Source organism: Pecten maximus, chromosome 4 (assembly GCF_902652985.1).
Source record: "Pecten maximus chromosome 4, xPecMax1.1, whole genome shotgun sequence".
NCBI lineage: Eukaryota > Metazoa > Mollusca > Bivalvia > Pectinida > Pectinidae > Pecten > Pecten maximus.
In genome coordinates, this window is record NC_047018.1 from 48757767 (window position 1) to 48777456 (window position 19690).

General features: G+C 40.7%; 1 protein-coding gene across 3 annotated transcripts in view; it reads left to right on the forward strand.

Annotated features, from left to right (window-relative positions):
* LOC117326319 overlaps nucleotides 1-19690 on the forward strand; it is a 42696-nt gene that overhangs the window by 21446 nt on the left and 1560 nt on the right. For 2 of the 3 annotated variants that reach the window (XM_033883017.1, XM_033883016.1), the window contains exons 3-5: nucleotides 16299-17260; nucleotides 17360-17514; nucleotides 19044-19261. In XM_033883017.1, the coding sequence (XP_033738908.1) occupies nucleotides 16300-17260; nucleotides 17360-17514; nucleotides 19044-19261 (1334 nt within the window). In that variant the 5' untranslated portion in view covers nucleotide 16299. Of the gene's footprint in view, nucleotides 1-12538; nucleotides 12634-16298; nucleotides 17261-17359; nucleotides 17515-19043; nucleotides 19262-19690 lie in introns of those variants that run through there. The other variant, XM_033883018.1, reaches the window with a different exon arrangement.

The following is a 19690-nucleotide window of genomic DNA, read 5'->3' on the forward strand; positions in this document are numbered from 1 at the left end:
TGACTTCTTCTCAATAAGCAAGAGTCCCAGGGAGTTGATATTGGGTATGTAGCATGCTGGGGTAAAGGGCTACCAAGTTTGTTCAAATGAATGACCTTGACCTTCATTCAAGGCACAGGGGTCAAAAAAGCTGAAATCTTTTAACAACTTCTTCTCAATAACCAACAGTCCCAGGGAGTTGATATTGGGTCTGTAGCATGCTGCGGTAAAGGGCTACCAAGTTTTGTTCAAATGAAGTACCTTGACCTTCATTCAAGGTCACAGGAGTCAAAAAGGCTAAAATCTGTAAATGACTTCTTCTCAATAACCAAGAGTCCCAGGGAGTTGATATAGGGTCTGTAGCATGCTGGGGTAAAGGGCTACCAAGTTTGTTCAATTGAATGACCTTGACCTTCATTCAAGGTCACAGGAGTCAAAAAGGCTTAAAATTTAAATGACTTCTTCTCAATAACCAACAGTCCCAGAGACCTAATATTTGGCCTGTAGCATGCTGGGGTGAAGGGCTCTTAAGTTTGTTCAAATGAATGACCATGACCTTCATTCAAGGTCACAGGAGTCAAAAAGGCTAAAATCTTTTAAACGACTTCTTCTCAATAACCAAAAGTCCCAGGGAGTTGATATTTGGTCTGTTGCATGCTGGGGTAAAGGGCTACCAAGTTTGTTCAAATGAATGACCTTGACCTTCATTCAAGGTCACAGGAGTCAAAAAGGCTAAAATCTTTAAACAACTTCCTCTCAATAACCAAGAGTCCCAGGGAGTTGATATTGGGTCTGTAGCATGCTGGGTTAAAGGGCTACCAAGTTTGTTCAAAGGAATGACCTTGACTTTCATTCAAGGTCACAGGAATCAAAAAGACTAAAATCTGTAAATGACTTCTTCTCAATAAGCAAGAGTCCCAGGAAGTTGATATTGGGTATGTAGCATGCTGGGGTAAAGGGCTACCAAGTTTGTTCAAATGAATGACCTTGACCTTCATTCAAGGCACAGGGTCAAAAAAGCTGAAATCTTTTAACAACTTCTTCTCAATAACCAACAGTCCCAGGGAGTTGATATTGGGTCTGTAGCATGCTGGGGTAAAGGGCTACCAAGTTTTGTTCAAATGAAGTACCTTGACCTTCATTCAAGGTCACAGGAGTCAAAAAGGCTTAAAATTTAAATGACTTCTTCTCAATAACCAACAGTCCCAGAGACCTAATATTTGGCCTGTAGCATGCTGGGGTGAAGGGCTACCAAGTTTGTTCAAATGAATGACCATGACCTTCATTCAAGGTCACAGGAGTCAAAAAGGCTAAAATCTTTTAAACGACTTCCTCTCAATAACCAAGAGTCCCAGGGAGTTGATATTGGGTCTGTAAAATGCTGGAGTAAAGGGCTACCAAGTTTGTTCAAATGAATGACCTTGACCTTCATTCAAGGTCACAGGAGTCAAAAAGGCTAAAATCTTTAAACGACTTCTTCTCAATAACCAAGAGTCCCATGGAGTTAATATTGGGTCTGTAGCATGCTGGGGTGAAGGGCTACCAAGTTTTTTTCAAATGAATGACCCTGACTTACATTCAAGGTCACGTCGATCAAGTATGCTTAAATCTTTAAATGACTTTTAGTGAAAAGCCAAAGTGCAGAGAGACATTATATTGGTCCTGTAGCATGCTTTCAAATAACTGCAGGATCCATATATGAAAAGATCACTGCATTGCAGGTGAGCGATTTGGGCCCATATGGCCCTTGTTTGTTTTGAAATTCATTCTTTCATTCAAATTTACTGAAATATTTCAAAAATCAGGTGACCGTTAAGGCCCATGGGCCTCTTGTTATAATGTTTTATCAATGTTGAAAGCTTAGTTTTATTAGGTCATCTGACCCGAAAGGTCAGGATGACCTATAGCCATCGTGCTTCGTCCGTCGTCGTCCGTCGTCCGCCGTCCGCCGTGCGCCGTGCGCCGTCCGTAAACTTTTCACATTTCAATCTTCTTCTCAAGTTCCACCAGTGGGATTAAGATGAAACTTTCCAGGAATGATCCTGAGATGGTCCTGACCAAGTGTTGTTATTTTTCAGGTTGGTCCGAAATCCAAGATGACCGCCATAGCCGCCATTTTGAAAACACATTTTAAACTTCTTCTCAAGTTCCACCAGTGCTGTTGGGCTGAAACTTGCCAGAAATGATCCTGAAATGATCCCGACCAAGTGTTGTTATTTTTCGGGTCGGTCCAAAATCCAAGATGGCCGCCATAGCCGACATCTTGAAAAAAACATTTTAAACTTCTTCTCAAGTTCCACCAGTTCTATTGAGCTGAAACTTGCCTGAAATGATCCTGATATGATCCCGACCAAGTGTTGTTATTTTTCGGGTCGGTCCGAAATCCAAGATGGCCGCTGAGGCCGCCATCTTGAAAAACGCATTTTAAACTTCTTCTCAAGTGACACCAGTGCTGTTGGGCTGAAACTTGCCTGAAATGTTCCTGAGATGATCCCGACCAAGTGCTGTTATTCTTTAGATTGGTCTGAAATCCAAGATGGCCGCCACGGCAGCCATCTTGAAAAACACATTTTAAACTTCTTCTCAAGTTCCACTGGTGCCATTGAGCTGGAAATTGGTGTGGATGTTAAGGAAGGAGGGCCAACAAAGTGTTGTTATTTTTTCGGCCTTGTAAAAACTTTGACATGGCAGCAATGGCGGCCATTTTGTAACATGATTGCGCAATCATGGTTTTCCTGAACAACACCTATTTCAAACTTCTTCTCAAATTCCACCGGTAGGATTCAGCTCTAACTTACCAGAAATTATCCTTAGATGGTCCAGACCAAGTGTTGTTATTTATTGGGTCGGTCAGAAATCCAAGATGGCCACCATGGCCAACAGTGCCACTATATACTTGCTACAGAGAATGCATACTACAATAATATAAGGGTTTTAATTTAGAGTCAGATGACCGTTAAGGCCCCTGGGCCTCTTGTTGAAGAACAGATCAAGACAAAACCGGTGATATATAATATGCCTATATTTTGGATAAAATTGGCCAGAAAGTAATGTATTATTATTTAAGGTATGTTGAACCTTAAGCTGTTTCTTAGTTGACAGGTCCAAGGGGTTCATTCCATTATACCATGGGGTGGATAGGAGGACAGAGTGACTTTATGGACATATGGAAAGTTTTATTTACCTTAAGATGAAAAGAATTTCACTTAAGGGACAAGTATTTTGCATTATGTCTGCACATATTTTTTTTTCACTTAAGTGAAATTCTTTTTGTCTTGGGGGATATTAACATTTATTTGCATTATGTTTCATTTCACTTAAGTGAAATTCTTTTTTCACTTAAGTGAAAAAACATCCCCTTAAGAGGAAATGGGATTAAATGTTAAAACGGCTTGCCATAAATATAAGTTTTAATTACAAAAACTACTTATTTCATTTCAAATCTTGTCTTTTTAGCTCACCTGCCCGTAGGGCAAGTGAGCTTATGCCATGGTGCGGCGTCCGTCGTCCGTCCGTCCGTCTGTCCGGCCGTCCGTCCGGCCGTCCGGCCGTCCGGCGTCAACTTTTTCATTTAAACAACTTCTTCTCAATAACCAGGAGGCCCAGGAACTTCATATTGGGCCTGTAGCATGCTGGGATGAAGGGCTACTAAGTTTGTTCAAATAAATGACCTTGACCTTCATTCAAGGTCACATTGGTCAAATAGGCTATAATCTTCAAACGACTTCTTCTCAATAACCAAGAGGCCCAGTGACTTGATACTGGGCCTGTAGCATGCTGGGGTGAAGGGCTACTAAGTTTGTTCAAATAAATGACCTTGACCTTCATTCAAGGTCACATGGGTCAAATAGGCTATAATCTTCAAACGACTTCTTCTCAATAACCAAGAGGCCCAGGGACTTGATATTGGGCCTGTAGCATGCTGGGGTGAAGGGCTACTAAGTTTGTTCAAATAAATGACCTTGACCTTCATTCAAGGTCACATGGGTCAAATAGGCTATAATCTTCAAACGACTTCTTCTCAATAACCAAGAGGCCCAGGGACTTGATATTGGGCCTGTAGCATGCTGGGGTGAAGGGCTACAAATTTTGTTAAAATAAATGACCTTGACCTTCATTCAAGGTCACATTGGTCAAATTGGCTATAATCTTCAAACGACTTCTTCTCAATAACCAAGAGGCCCAGGGACTTGATATTGGGCCTGTAGCATGCTGGGGTGAAGGGCTACTAAGTTTGTTCAAATAAATGACCTTGACCTTCATTCAAGGTCACATTTGTCAAATAGGCTATAATCTTCAAACGACTTCTTCTCAATAACCAAGAGGCCCAGCGACTTGATATTGGTGCTGTAGTATGCTGGGGTGAGGGGCTACAAAGTTTGTTCAAATAAATGACCTTGACATTCATTCAAGGTCACATTGGTCAAATAGGGTATAATCTTCAAACGACTTCTTCTCAATAACCAAGAGGCCCAGGGACTTGATATTGGGCCTGTAGCATGCTGGGGTGAAGGGCTACTAAGTTTGTTCAAATAAATGACCTTGACCTTCATTCAAGGTCACATGGGTCAAATAGGCTATAATCTTCAAACGACTTCTTCTCAATAACCAAGAGGCCCAGGGACTTGATATTGGGCCTGTAGCATGCTGGGGTGAAGGGCTACAAAGTTTGTTAAAATAAATGACCTTGACCTTCATTCAAGGTCACATTGGTCAAATTGGCTATAATCTTCAAACGACTTCTTCTCAATAACCAAGAGGCCCAGCGACTTGATATTGGTGCTGTAATATGCTGGGGTGAGGGGCTACAAAGTTTGTTCAAATAAATGACCTTGACCTTCATTCAAGGTCACATTTGTCAAATAGGCTATAATCTTCAAACAACTTCTTCTCAATAACCAAGAGGCCCAGTGACTTGATATTGGTCCTGTAGCATGCTTGGGTGAAGGGCTACAAAGTTTGTTCAAATAAATGACCTTGACCTTCATTAAAGGTCACATGGGTCAAATAGGCTATAATCTTCAAACAACTTCTTCGCAATAACCAAGAGACCCAGGGACTTGATATTGGACCTGTAGCATGCTGGAGTGAAGGGCTACAAAGTTTGTTCAAATAAATGATGTTGACCTTCATTCAAGGTCACATGGGTCAAATAGGCTATATTCTTCAAATGACTTCTTCTTAATAACCAAGAGGCCCAGGGACTTGATATTGGGCCTGTAGCATGCTGGGGTGAAGGGCTACAAAGTTTGTTCAAATGAATGACCCTTGACCTACATTTAAGATCACAGGGGTGAAATCGGCTTAAATCTGTAAACAATAATTTTGCGATAGCCAAGAGCCTCCTAGACCAGATATTAGGCCAATAAAATGCTGGAATGAAGGACTAGAAAATTTATTAGTATGAATAAACCTAGCTTACTATGATAATCAGCATAGTATCTGTAGAAATGATCTCAATCAACTTCAAAGTTGCTGTAGAGCCAGGTGAGCGATACAGGCCCATTGGGCCTCTTGTTTAGATAGCGGCGATGATCACGGGTTTTTTTGTTTACGCCCGGTCCTGTACCAAGGGCAGACTACTTCCGATCCACTGCCCCATGCTAAGACTACTGGTTTATGAGTAGCGTGTATTGTCTGTATACATATACCAAATGTTCTATAGCATTTGATACATAATATGGCAACCTAGCTGTTGTATGAATGTAAATGTCTTAATCTAATATGTGTAGAACTTTCAGACATCATATAAAGAATGTTACCGGGCTCTGCGAACTGCGTCTACAAAGAGCCCATTGCTATATTTGTTTTACCTACCTGCCTGCCTGCCTACCTACCTCAGGAGAGGCCGCGGTGGCCGAGTGGTTAAGGTGTCCGACACTTTAACGCTAGCCCTCCACCTCTGGGTTGCGAGTTTCGAAACCTACGTGGGGCAGTTGCCAGGTACTGACCGTATGCCGGTGGTTTTTCTCCGGGTTCTCCGGCTTTCCTCCACCTCCAAACCTGGCACGTCCTTAAATGACCCTGGCTGTTAATAGGACGTTAAACAAAAACAAACAAACCAAACCTACCTCAGGGTGTTCAGTAGATTTTAGAGTAGCTGGCACAACAGAAATAGTAGGAGGCACCATGTGTGCCAAAGGCACGAAGCTAACAGTGACGCCAAAGGCGTCGCAGGGGGGTGTATGAGAGGGGGCATGACCCCCTCTCATAAGGGGGGAGTGGGGGGTCTCCCCCAGGAAAATTTTAAATCAAAGAGGCCAGATATGGGTTTTCCCACTATATAACAGTAGTTTTTGGAAATAATTTAGCAATAAAAAAATGCACTTTTTACCTTTTTGCATGTACATTTTGTATATATATATGTATTGTAAAACTTCTGAGTGTACCAACTGGTATTTTTTGTTTTATTTAAAAGGTTTTGTGAAGAATTAATGATGTCTGTACAGTCATGTCTTGTGTCATTTTTAGCTCACCTGCCCGAAGGGCAAGTGAGCTTATGCCGTGGCGCGGCGTCCGTCGTCCGTCCGTCGTCCGTCCGGCCGTCCGTCCGGCGTCAACTTTCCATTCAAGCAACTTCTTCTCAATAACCAAAAGGCCTAGAGACCTAATATTGGGCCTGTAGCATGCTGGGGTGAAGGGCTACCAAGTTTGTTCAAATGAATGACCTTGACCTTCATTCAAGGTCACAGGAGTCAAAAAGGCTAAAATCTTCAAACGACTTCTTCTCAACAACCAACAGTCCCAGGGAGTTGATATTGGGTCTGTAGCATGCTGGGGTAAAGGGCTACCAAGTTTGTTCAAATGAATGACCTTGACTTTCATTCAAGGTCACAGGAGTCAAAAAGGCTAAAAAAAAATTAGACGACTTCTTCTAAATAGCCAAAAGACCCAGGGACTTGATATTGGGTCTGTAGCATGCTGGGGTGAAGGGCTACCAAGTTTGTTCAAATGAATGACCTTGACCTTCATTCAAGGTCACAGGAGTCAAAAAGGCTAAAATCTTTAAACGACTTCTTCTCAATAACCAAGAGTCCCAGGGACTTGATATTGGGTCTGTAGCATGCTGGGGTGAAGGGCTACCAAGTTTGTTCAAATGAATGACCTTGACTTTCATTCAAGGTCACAGGAGTCAAAAAGGCTAAGATCTTTAAACGACTTCTTCTCAATAACCAAGAGTCCCAGGGAGTTGATATTGGGTCTGTAGCATGCTCGGGTGAAGGGCTACCAAGTTTGTTCAAATGAATGACCTTGACTTTCATTCAAGGTCACAGGGGTCAAAAAGGCTAAAATCTTTAAACGACTTCTTCTCAATAACCAAGAGTCCCAGGGAGTTGATATTGGGTCTGTAGCATGCTGGGGTGAAGGGCTACCAAGTTTGTTCAAATGAATGACCTTGACCGTCATTCAAGGTCACAGGAGTCAAAAAGGCTAAAATCTTTAAACGACTTCTTCTCAATAACCAAGAGTCCCAGAGGCCTAATATTTGGCCTGTAGCATGCTGGGGTGAAGGGCTCCCAAGTTTGTTCAAATGAATGACCTTGACTTTCATTCAAGGTCACAGGAGTCAAAAAGGCTAAAATCTTTAAACGACTTCTTCTCAATAACCAAGAGTCCCAGAGACCTAATATTTGGCCTGTAGCATGCTGGGGTGAAGGGCTCCCAAGTTTGTTCAAATGAATGACCTTGACTTTCATTCAAGGTCACAGGAGTCAAAAAGGCTAAAATCTTTTAAACGACTTCTTCTCAATAACCAAGAGTCTCAGGGAGTTGATATTGGGTCTGTAGCATGCTGGGGTAAAGGGCTACCAAGTTTGTTCAAATGAATGACCTTGACTTTCATTCAAGGTCACAGGAGTCAAAAAGGCTAAAATCTTTAAACGACTTCTTCTCAATAACCAAGAGTCCCAGAGACCTAATATTTGGCCTGTAGCATGCTGGGGTGAAGGGCTACCAAGTTTGTTCAAATGAATGACCTTGACCTTCATTCAAGGTCACAGGGGTCAAAAAGGCTAAAATCTTCAAACGACTTCTTCTCAATAACCAACAGTCCCAGGGAGTTGATATTGGGTCTGTAGCATGCTGGGATGAAGGGCTACCTAGTTTGTTCAAATGAATGGCCTTGACCTTCATTCAAGGTCACAGGGGCCAAAAAGGCTAAAATCTTTAAACGACTTCTTCTCGATAACCAACAGTCCCAGAGACCTAATATTTGGCCTGTAGCATGCTGGGGTAAAGGGCTACCAAGTTTGTTCAAATGAATGACCTTGACTTTCATTCAAGGTCACAGGAGTCAAAAGGCTAAAATCTTTAAACGACTTCTTCTCAATAACCAAGAGTCCCAGAGGCCTAATATTTGGCCTGTAGCATGCTGGGGTGAAGGGCTACCAAGTTTGTTCAAATGAATGACCTTGACTTTCATTCAAGGTCACAGGAGTCAAAAAGGCTAAAATCTTTAAACGACTTCTTCTCAATAACCAAGAGTCCCAGAGAGTTGATATTGGGTCTGTAGCATGCTGGGGTAAAGGGCTACCAAGTTTGTTCAAATGAATGACCTTGACCTTCATTCAAGGTCACAGGGGTCAAAAAGGCTAAAATCTTTAAACAACTTCTTCTCAATAACCAAGAGTCCCAGGGAGTTGATATTGGGTCTGTAGCATGCTGGGGTGAAGGGCTACCAAGTTTGTTCAAATGAATGACCTTGACCTTCATTCAAGGTCACGTCGATCAAGTATGCTTAAATCTTTAAATGACTTTTAGTGAAAAGCCAAAGTGCAGAGAGACATTATATTGGTCCTGTAGCATGCTTTCAAATAACTGCAGGATCCATATATGAAAAGATCACTGCATTGCAGGTGAGCGATTTGGGCCCATTGGGCCCTTGTTAATAGAGTTGCGTTAGTGTGTGGAAAATAAAACAAAATGTAGCATGATGTAGGAATCAATCTTAATTTTCTGTTTTTTAAGTACAAAGAAAGGATTGTCACTCAAATTCAGATTCAGCACTAAAGTAATCAGAGCCATCGCTTTTACTTCTTTATTGTGTGCGTAATAATTTTGATTCATTACGCCGATTCTGTGTCAATAACGTAGTGTGACCCAACTACATGTCAATCACGTCAGATGTTGGTAATCATCTCTCTTCAGAGGATCGCACTCCATAGTTAATCATACGGTTATATTGTACCGTTGTGCGACGATGAACAGTTCAAATGCATCTAAATAACATACCCTTTTGTTTTTTCCTTGAAGAGACTTCAAAAAAGTCGTTTATTCGTATCATGATGAACCGGAAGCATGTGCTTGTAACTCATGGTCAGTCAGATGCATCACACACAATACCTAGATTAACATTGATCGGTGTCGTGAAGAAGCTTGTTGTTTTCTTCCGACGGTGTTTTGACAGCATGGACAAGTGAACGATGAGTAATCATTGAATATTATATAAAAAAATTTGTGTTTTATTTGTTTCCCAAACTCCCCAAAGTCAGAATACGTTTCACAACATTTTAATATGTAAGTAGACATCTGAAAGTAGCCGGCGCCAGGAGCAAAGTAGCCGGCTTATTTTGAACACCGTGCTACCTACCTACCTACATGTACCTGCCCGCCCGCCCATTCAAATCTACCATTTGAAATGCATTCAACAAGATGACATCTCATACAATCAGTATCAAATTCTAAACCCTCATTCCCGTTGAACCCCTTAAAACGAAATTCTACTAGGTTATAATTAGCAAAAGCGAAAATTCCAGCACGGGGCGGTGGATCAGGAGTAGTCTGCCCTTGGTACAGGACCATGCATAAACAAAACAACCCGTGATCATCGCCGCAATCTAAAAAAAGGCAAGATTTGAAATGAAATAAGTGGTTTTTGTAAACCGTAACTTTTCACGGTTGAGTGCGGCGTACACAAAATCACACTCTGAAAAATGTTAATCGACGATTACTAAAGTTGTAGGTATTACTTCCATTTCATTTAAAATGTTTGATTTTTAGGTCATCTGACCCGAAGGGTCAGGATGACCTATAGTCATCATGCTTCGTCCGTCGTCGTGCGCCGTGCGCCGTGCGCCGTCCACCGTCCGCCGTCCGCCGTGCGTAAACTTTTCACATTTCAATCTTCTTCTCAAGTTCCACCAGTGGGATTAAGCTGAAACTTGCCTGAAATGATCCTGTGATGGTCCTGACCAAGTGTTGTTATTTTTCGGGTCAGTCCGAAATCCAAGATGGCCGCCATAGCCGCCATTTTGAAAACACATTTTAAACTTCTTCTCAAGTTCCACCAGTGCGGTTGGGCTGAAACTTGCCAGAAATGATCCTGAGATGATCCCGACCAAGTGTTGTTATTTTTTGGGTCGGTCCGAAATCCAAGATGGCCGCCATAGCCGCCATCTTGAAAAACATATTTTAAACTTGTCCTCAAGTTCCACCGGTGCCATTGAGTTGAAACTTGCCTGAAATGATCCTGATATAATCCTGACCAAGTGTTGTTATTTTTTGGGTCGGTCCGAAATCCAAGATGGCCGCCATAGCCGCCATTTTGAAAACACATTTTAAACTTCTTCTCAAGTTCCACCAGTGCTGTTGGGCTGAAACTTGCCAGAAATAATCCTAAGATGATCCCGACCAAGTGTTGTTATTTTTTGGGTCGGTCCGAAATCCAAGATGGCCGCCATAGCCGCCATCTTGAAAAACACATTTTAAACTTCTTCTCAAGTTCCACCAGTGCCATTGAGCTGAAACTTGTCTGAAATGATCCTGAGATGATCCCGACCAAGTGTTGTTATTTTTCGGGTCGGTCCAAAATCCAAGATGGCCGCCATAGCCGCCATCTTGAAAAACACATTTTAAACTTCTTCTCAAGTTCCACTGGTGCCATTGAGCTTAAACTTGCCTGAAATGATCCTGATATAATCCTGACCAAGTGTTGTTATTTTTTGGGTCTGTCCGAAATCCAAGATGGCCGCCATAGCCGCCATTTTGAAAACACATTTTAAACTTCTTCTCAAGTTCCACCAGTGCTGTTGGGCTGAAACTTGCCAGGAATAATCCTGAGATGATCCCGACCAAGTGTTGTTATTTTTTGGGTCGGTCCGAAATCCAAGATGTTAGCTCACCTGGACCGAAGGTCCGGTGAGCTTATGCCATGGTGCGGCATCCGTCTGCGTCCGTCAACATTTGCTTCAAATCGCTACTTGTCAAAAAGTTCTTATTGGATTTTGACCAAATTTGGTCAGAAACATCCTTGGAGGAAGGGGATCAGATTTTGCATAAAGGGTGAATATGACCCCCAAGGGGCCTGAGGGGCGGGGCCCAATAGGGGAAATTGAGGCAATTCCTTTAAATCGCTACTAGTCATAAAGTTATGAATGGATTTGAACCCAATTTGTTCAGAAACATTATTTGGGGAAGGGGAACAAATTTTGCAAAAATGGTGACTCTGACCCCTGAGGGGCCGAATGGGCGGGCCCCATAGGGGAAATAGATGTAATTCATTTAAATCTCTACTAGTCATAAAGTTATTAAAGGATTTGAACCTAATTTGTTCAGAAACATCATTGAGGGAAGGGGAACAGATTTTGGATAAATGGTGACTCTGACCCCGGGGGGGGGAGGGGGCAAATGGGCGGGGCCCCATAGGGGAAATAGAGGTAATTCCTTTAAATCACTACTAGTCATAAAGTTATCAATGGATTTGAACCCAATTTGGTCAGAAACATTCTCGGGGGAAAGGGAACAGATTTTGCATAAATGGTGACTGACCCCCGAAGGGCCAAATGGGTGGGGCCCCATAGGGGAAATAGAGGAAATTTTTTTAAATCGCTACTAGTCATAAAGTTATTAAAGGATTTGAACCCAATTTGTTCAGAAACATTATTTGGGGAAGGGGAACAGATTTTGCATAAATGGTGACTCTGACCCCCAAGGGGCCTGAGGGGCGGGACCCAATAGGGGAAATTGAGGCAATTCCTTTAATTCGCTACCAGTCATAAAGTTATGAATGGATTTGAACCCAGTTTGGTCAGAAACATGCTTCGGGGAAGGGGAACAGATTTTGCATAAATGGTGACTCTGACCCCTGAGGGGCCAAAGGGGCGGGGCCGATAGGGGAAATAGAGGTAATTCTTTTAAATTGCTACTAGTAATAAAGTTATGAATGGATGTTCTAAAAACAATTCTTGAGGTCTTTCAGACCGTTAGAGTGTCTTGACTTCATTATTTCTTTAAAGCAGTTGGGATCCCCACACCATAACCATATATAGCATTGTTTGAGATCGACAAATAAAACGAATTGAACATGAACATGAACATTATTTTGACATTTGGTCTAATCCAACCAGGTGAGCGATACAGACCCCATGGGCCTCTTGTTAAGATAATAACATGAATTTATTAGAAAAAAATGAGATTTATTCTTTGAGCTGTTATTGAGAGAAAAAATAATATGTATATTCCTGGTACGGGATCGGGTCCGGGACTGGGTGCGGCATACACGAAATCACGGGGACCGAAATCTTAGTGACACCAAACGGTGTCGGTGAGTTTGGTGTCGGTGAATTCCATGTTTTGATCGATGAAACTCTGGCTCCCGACTCGATTCACTCTCAACAACTTCATTCTTTGACAGATTTTGGTGAAATTTACAGAAAGGTCAAGTATCGGTATACTTTAGATTTGGACAATGCTATTGTTATGTATTTGCTAATACTTGTTTATCAATATACAAGTGTATCTATTCCAGATATATCTAGTCGTACATTTAATAGCAAAATAATGGATGCAGGCTGAAAGCCTCTATATCCATATCATAATAACAAATAAATTCAATATAAATATAGTTCTACGGTGCGGTATACAGCTTAAGCGTTAAGGAATTGGTATTATTATTATTATTGGTAGCTGAAACAATTATTTTTGTAGTGTTCATTTAGACTTAGAGCTATCTCAAAATTTAAAGTGCTGCCCGCCTCTACAACAGATTGTGGCAAGCTTTTCCATATATCTACTATTCCTTGACTGAAAAAGTTTTTTCTTATATCCAGACGACATCTTACATGTCTGGTTTCATAGAGTCCGATATTAGTCACATGGCTAGCGCCTTTCATTGTTGCTCATCGTTCAATAAGGTATAGTCCGATCAGAATAACCTGTTGTGTTGACCTTGATTAGCATATATTGATTACAGACGAGTCTGTAGACATATAGGAGAAATAGGTGCTTTGTATACATATGTAACAGGGGAGGTGTGCATGTATGGTGTACAGTGGACCCTCGATAAACCGAACACCTTCGTTCCCAGCCCAAACCGTCCGGATTACGAGTTTTCCGGACTACCGAATTTCGTCTACCAGGTCAAAAAAAATTGTTGTGTAAGAGTTATCTCCCTTGACTCTATACAATACGGGACGTTTTAATGACGTTTCATAAACACGTCTAATTGTCAGTCTTTTTAAAAGATAAATATACTTATGTTCTTGATATGATTCTTGTTTTCTTTTATTTTGTAGAAACTAAAAAATAAACAATGTTTTTAAAAGAACATGTGAAGTGAAAGTTGTTTTATTTATAGCGGACATATGTGACCTACAAACAACACACATGGGTTACGTCCCAGAGGTTCACAAACGAGTAGAAATTACATACGTTAAATACCTGAAATGAAAGACCCACTATGTACAATGTACGTTTTTTTACGTAAATTATGAACCTGAAATGAAAGACCCGGTAAATGTACCATGTGTGTAATTAATAACATGCATCTTTCAATGAGTCGTCATTACACGTAACGGTGTTACAAGCCGATATCCTTGTTTACCCAATACAATTGTTAGTGATGTTAATTACCGATAATAAATTTATTACATGCATTTGTGATTGATTAAGTATCGTATCACATACTGTATGTTAGTGAATTAATTATTGCTAACTACGAAAAAGCACTATGTAAAATAACTATAATAGATATTGTACGTCAAGTTGATAAAAGCAAGACCAATCTACACTATAAAACCCTTTAATACTGAAGCATTTAGGTGGATCGTAAAGAAAAGCAATGTACCGTTATAAAAACAGAGCTACATTGTAACACAGGTAAACACCCGGGGCTATGACCTGGCAGCGGTCGCTATGACTACGCACAGTGTCAAGCGATAGTCTGTACAGCTGTCGACACGGGTGACTTGCCCGACATTTTTCTCTCCTCGTGGTGAAAAAATCGTCCGGATTATCGGGGGAAATTTACTAATGAAAAGTACTTTCCGTTCCCAAAATGGGCTTCCGGAATCGGAAACCGAATTTCCGGACTGGTGAGTACAAATAACGTTACGGAAATCCGTTCCCGTGCTATTCCGTCCGGACTGCGAGTTTTCCGGACTATCGGCGTCCGGATTATCGCGGGTCCACTGTACTTATGTGTGCACCCGCTCCGCGTACATGTTTAGCCTACTGCCCGGTGTTACCGGACCAACCCAGAGTCGAATTGAGTTGTTTGTTTGTACACTTGGCTTGAGGAAATAATGAGCAAATACAGATAAGACATTTATCGTAAATTTATTAACAATGACAAGAAATGACAATGGCTAGAGACAACATTATAAGACACCTACCGCAGCAGTAACAACAAACATGTGAACATGACACTCAACACATAAGCAACCTTTGAGACAACCCCCTGACCCGTATAATAATTCCTAATATTTCCCCATACTACATAAAGTTTAACCAAGTTACAAACCCACCCCACTTAAAGGAGACAAAATATGTGACCGTCGGCTCACGAATTCAACACAATGTTTTATATTCGAGACATACAATTATACGTTCGCGTCCAATCAGAAGCCTGGATCGAGTGCACCCGACTAGAAAATAATCTCTAAACCAAACTACTTCCGAATATTTACATTTACACTGCAGCCCCACTATATAACTTTACCAATCTCACTTGGAAGTTATGAGTCCATAACTTCCAAATCTTTACTATGACGTCAGCATTATAGTGACGTCATAATTGTCACATCGGCAATAATGAAAGATGGCTGTTGAAAAGGCTGTTCTTCTTTGACGATAATAATTTGTTCATTCATCGTCGGAGCAAAATTCCTGGATATAGTTTTTAAAAATCATTGTCAAATGTAAATATAAGCATTGAACTGCTTTAATTTGGAAGTTATGGGCTGATGAATGCCAACTGGACAAAGGCAAATTCAACATGAAGCGCTAGCACGCTTCATTAAATTTGCCTTTGTCCAGTTGGCATTCATCAGCCCATAATTTATAACTTCCAAATGAAAGCAGTTCAATGCTTAATTAACTGCCGAGGAAAACATGCAAAGTGTTCACAGATATGAGACAAACAGGCAGGAAATAACAACCCTGAACTAAAATTTCCATGACTATAACTTCCAAATATCGTGAGACCACGGTTCAACAACGAGAGGTAAACAAATACAGCTGTGAAAATCAATTCCGTTACATTTATGTATACAACTACATGTAATATAAGCTTATATCTGTTAGTTGTTAAAATGTAACAAACCTTATCATCAGCTGCATCATTTGTCTTTATACTGGTCTAGAATTAGCGACAAAACTGTTAACATGTGAACAATTTATAACATAGTTACTTGAATATGTGAAAATCATGCATCAAAAATAAGTGATACAATCCCTGTGTTGTCAATATAAAATTGTAACAAAAAGGAATGGTCCAAAACAGCACCCTGCTGGACACAGTAGTATTCCTAATCAATATGTTTTGTTAACACACATTCCATGAAAAGGTCAACGCGACAGCTGGTCATTCTCGTTTGACTACTTATACATATAATAAATTTCAGTTCCAAAGTTTCTCTTCAATATTGGGTTACATTTCTCTGTCAAGCAAACTACAAACACAACAGGAAAATAATTATGTTTCAGATATCAAAGGCCATGATCGATCACACTTTCTGTAAGACATGTATATTTCTAGTTGATGTTTTACTACATCTCAAACAGGAACAAGATTATGCTATTACTACTGTTTATTTGTATCACTTATAATACCTTGTTTTGTTTGCACCAAATTCTTTGTAAAATTATGCTGAAGAATTCCAATGTTTTCATAAAGGATATGCTCTTGCCTCACATGTACATACACCCAACATTATCCATCAATGTCATGTTAAGCATCAACTGGCTAATATCTAGCTAGCACAAGGAATATAGATACAGTTTGTTCAGATGAAATTTAACAAGGAGAATACTCCAGAATTTATTTGTGCAAAAAGTCCATATGAATTGTCAAGGAAGTAATGCTTTGTTTATTTTTATTACAGAATGGCATCATCAGGGACAGTACCTGTAGGGGGCGTTAACGTTTTTGAAGAACCAGAGACCAAAGATGATGGGGAGATCGAAGAAAGGATGGAATATTCAAGCGATGAGATGGGACTGGCAAACCAACAATCTGATGAGGACGAGGAAGACCCCAGCCAACAATCTGCTGAAGGAAAGGAATGTGGGACTGATCAAGAGCTTGACCGTATGGGAGACTCAGGGGTCGATGCTCAGGATTTAAGGTGTCAGAATCATAGCTCTTCAACTGGTATGGCTGTTTCAAATGATCCAGAAATGCTCCCCTCATCAACCAATGCAATCCCATTGATACCAAATTACAGTATTTCAGCAGATATCTTACAGGAAAGTTCTTCTGGAGATCCCATACACCCAACCAGAAATACTGCTACTGATGAAAGTACATCCCCTAGTCAACCTATGGCCAATGATTTACTGTCATACATGTTGTGGACTGCTTTCTGTATTATTGAAGTGCTGCAAAACGGTTTTTGTCAAGTTTATTCTTGTGAAAATGATTTACCAGATCCCTTGAGACAGTGTGCAACGATGGCAGATGATACCACAGATCATCGAAATGTTTCTTCTGTGACCAATTATGAAATACATGAGGAAGGTATCAGACGAAGAGCAGATGTCCAGTTCACCAATGATACAATGAGATGTGAGGCTCAGCCAGGTTCAGATGAGGAAGATCAATCACTCTCCAATAACTTCCAGCCAACTTCTGTGAATGGGACAAGCAATGAGGAAAGCTACATGGATATCATGTTGAGGCAAAAAAGAAGTCATTCTCCGATTAATCATCAGGATGTCAACCGTATCAGCAGTAATAATTGGATGACCAGGTCGACTGACATGGGCCCAGATAGCGATGAAGCAACATCATCAGAGGGTGAGGAACTGCAGTCAAACACCCGACCACCAGAAAGCCGACCTCAAGGTAAATACAACAATTTTACAAGTTTCACATGTATTGGTAAAGTTTCCTTCTAGTGCAGTGTTTTGATATTAGTAATAATTTATTCATCAATCTTTGTAGGTGTTCCTCATGGTGGATGGCTAGATCCATTGACACGGTTATACAACACATGCAACTTAGACCAGTTAGTTAACGGCCAGTACCTTATATGCCTGTTCCGACCCATTCGAAATCTGTTGGAAGACAGAGCACAAAGATTCCCTGAAACATATGGAGTAAGTCATGTTTTCTTTAATTACCAATTATTTTTTTATAACATTGCCACTGTTTCCTACTGCTGTTCATTTTCATTTCATAGTGTTTGTATCTATTAGAGTACATACAATTTATACATGTATGCAATGAAATGATGTTATTCTTTCTATTTATAATTTCTGTCTCATTTTTAGCTCACCTGCCCAAAGGGCAAATGAGCTTATGCCGTGGTGCGGCGTCCGTCGTCCGGCCGGCCGTCTGACGTCAACTTTTTAATTCAAACGACTTCTTCTCAATAACCAAGAGGCCCAGAGACTTGATATTGGGCCTGTAGCATGCTGGGGTGAAGGGCTACAAAGTTTGTTCAAATAATTGACCTTGACCTTCATTCAAGGTCACATGGGTCATATAGGCTATAGTCTTCAAACAACTTCTTCTCAATAACCAATAGGCCCAGGGACTTGATATTGGGCCTGTAGCATGCTGGGGTGAAGGGCTACAAATTTTGTTCAAATAAATGACCTTCACCTTCATTCAGGGTCACATGGGTCAAATAGGCTATAATCTTCAAACACCTTCTTCTCTATAACCAAGAGACACAGGGACTTGAAATTGGGCCTGTAGCATGCTGGCGTGAACGGCTACCAAGTTTGTTTAAAAAATGACCTTGACCTTCATTCAAAGTCACGTAGGTCAAAAAGGCTATAATCTACAAACGACTTCTTCTCAATAACTAAGATGCACAGGGACTTGATATTTTGCCTGTAGCATGCTGGTTTGAAGGACTACCAAGTTTGTTCAAATAAATGACCTTGACCTTCGTTCAAGGTCACGTGGGTCAAATAGGCCTTAATCTTCAAACGACTTCTTCTTGATAACCAAGAGGTCCAGGGATTTGATATTGGGCCTGTAGCATGCTGGGGTGAAGGGCTACCACGTTTGTTCAAATAAATGACCTTGACCTTCTTTCAAAGTCACATGGGTGAAATAGGCTAAAAGACTTCTCAAACACCAAGAGGCTCAGGTACTTGAGGTTTGGCCTGTCTGTAGCATGCTGGGGTGTAGGCTACCAAGTTTGTTCAAATAATAACCTACATTCAAGGTCACGGGGTTGAAATATTTTAAAATCTTGCCATAGCCAAGTGTCACCAAGACCTGATATTAGGCCAATAGTATGCTGGAATGAAGGATTATAATATTTATTGACATGAATAAACCTAGCTTACTCTGATATTTGAATAAATTGGTTATCAGCATAGTATCTGTAGAAATGATCCCAGTCAACTGCAAATTTGCTGTAGAGTCAGGTGAGGGATACAGGCCCACTGGGCCTCTTGTATAAGTTACGATTGTGAGTGATGTACCAAGGGGTTTATTGAGCTCTTTTAATAAATGGTTTCAGTCTAGTTTTCCTATGATATTTTTCTGTACATCAATATCCAGTAGCGCATTATAATGTGTCAGACTATATGTTTTGTTTAAGTTTGTGGAGAAATTTTGGTACGAATAATAATTAATTCAGGAATGATTTGCATTGTTTTGCCTACAGCATCTCTGGCACGCTCTGCGTCTGTGTGAGGCAGGGCAATTTGCAGCAGCAAAATTCTACCTGGCGCCCTTGTACGACATGTACAGTGCAGAAGGAACTAGGGTGATGCCACTCATTGTGGGACAGCTGCGACATTTCTTTTCGACTTCCTGCCAAAAGTGTGGATATTGTCATGATGGCGTGCCTATAGCAAATATCTGTCTAAACGAATATAATCGGTAAGTCTAATGATCATAATCTCTGCAGAGACATCTAGACAAAGTTTTGAACATGATATTATGAGTTACTCATACGTACATTAGCCATTGAAAAATCAAGTTTAGTAGGAAGATACAGATCAGAACTAAATCTATCTTAATATGTCACATTATGTGTGCTAGTGGGGGCTTGTCTTTGTAAAATAAATGTACACTATGTATATATCTTATAGTATATAGTAGCGGTGTGCTACTGGGCGGGTTTGTTTTTGTAAAATTGTACATCTTTTAGTAGCTGTGTTCTACTGGCCGGGGAGGGGGGGTCTTAATGTAAAATAGTACCAAACACATTCAATTGTTCAACTTGGGTGTTTTCCACAGCACCCTAAAACAACAAATAACAACTGAAAAATGCCATAGACAATTATACAGAATTTTATTCTACTAAAT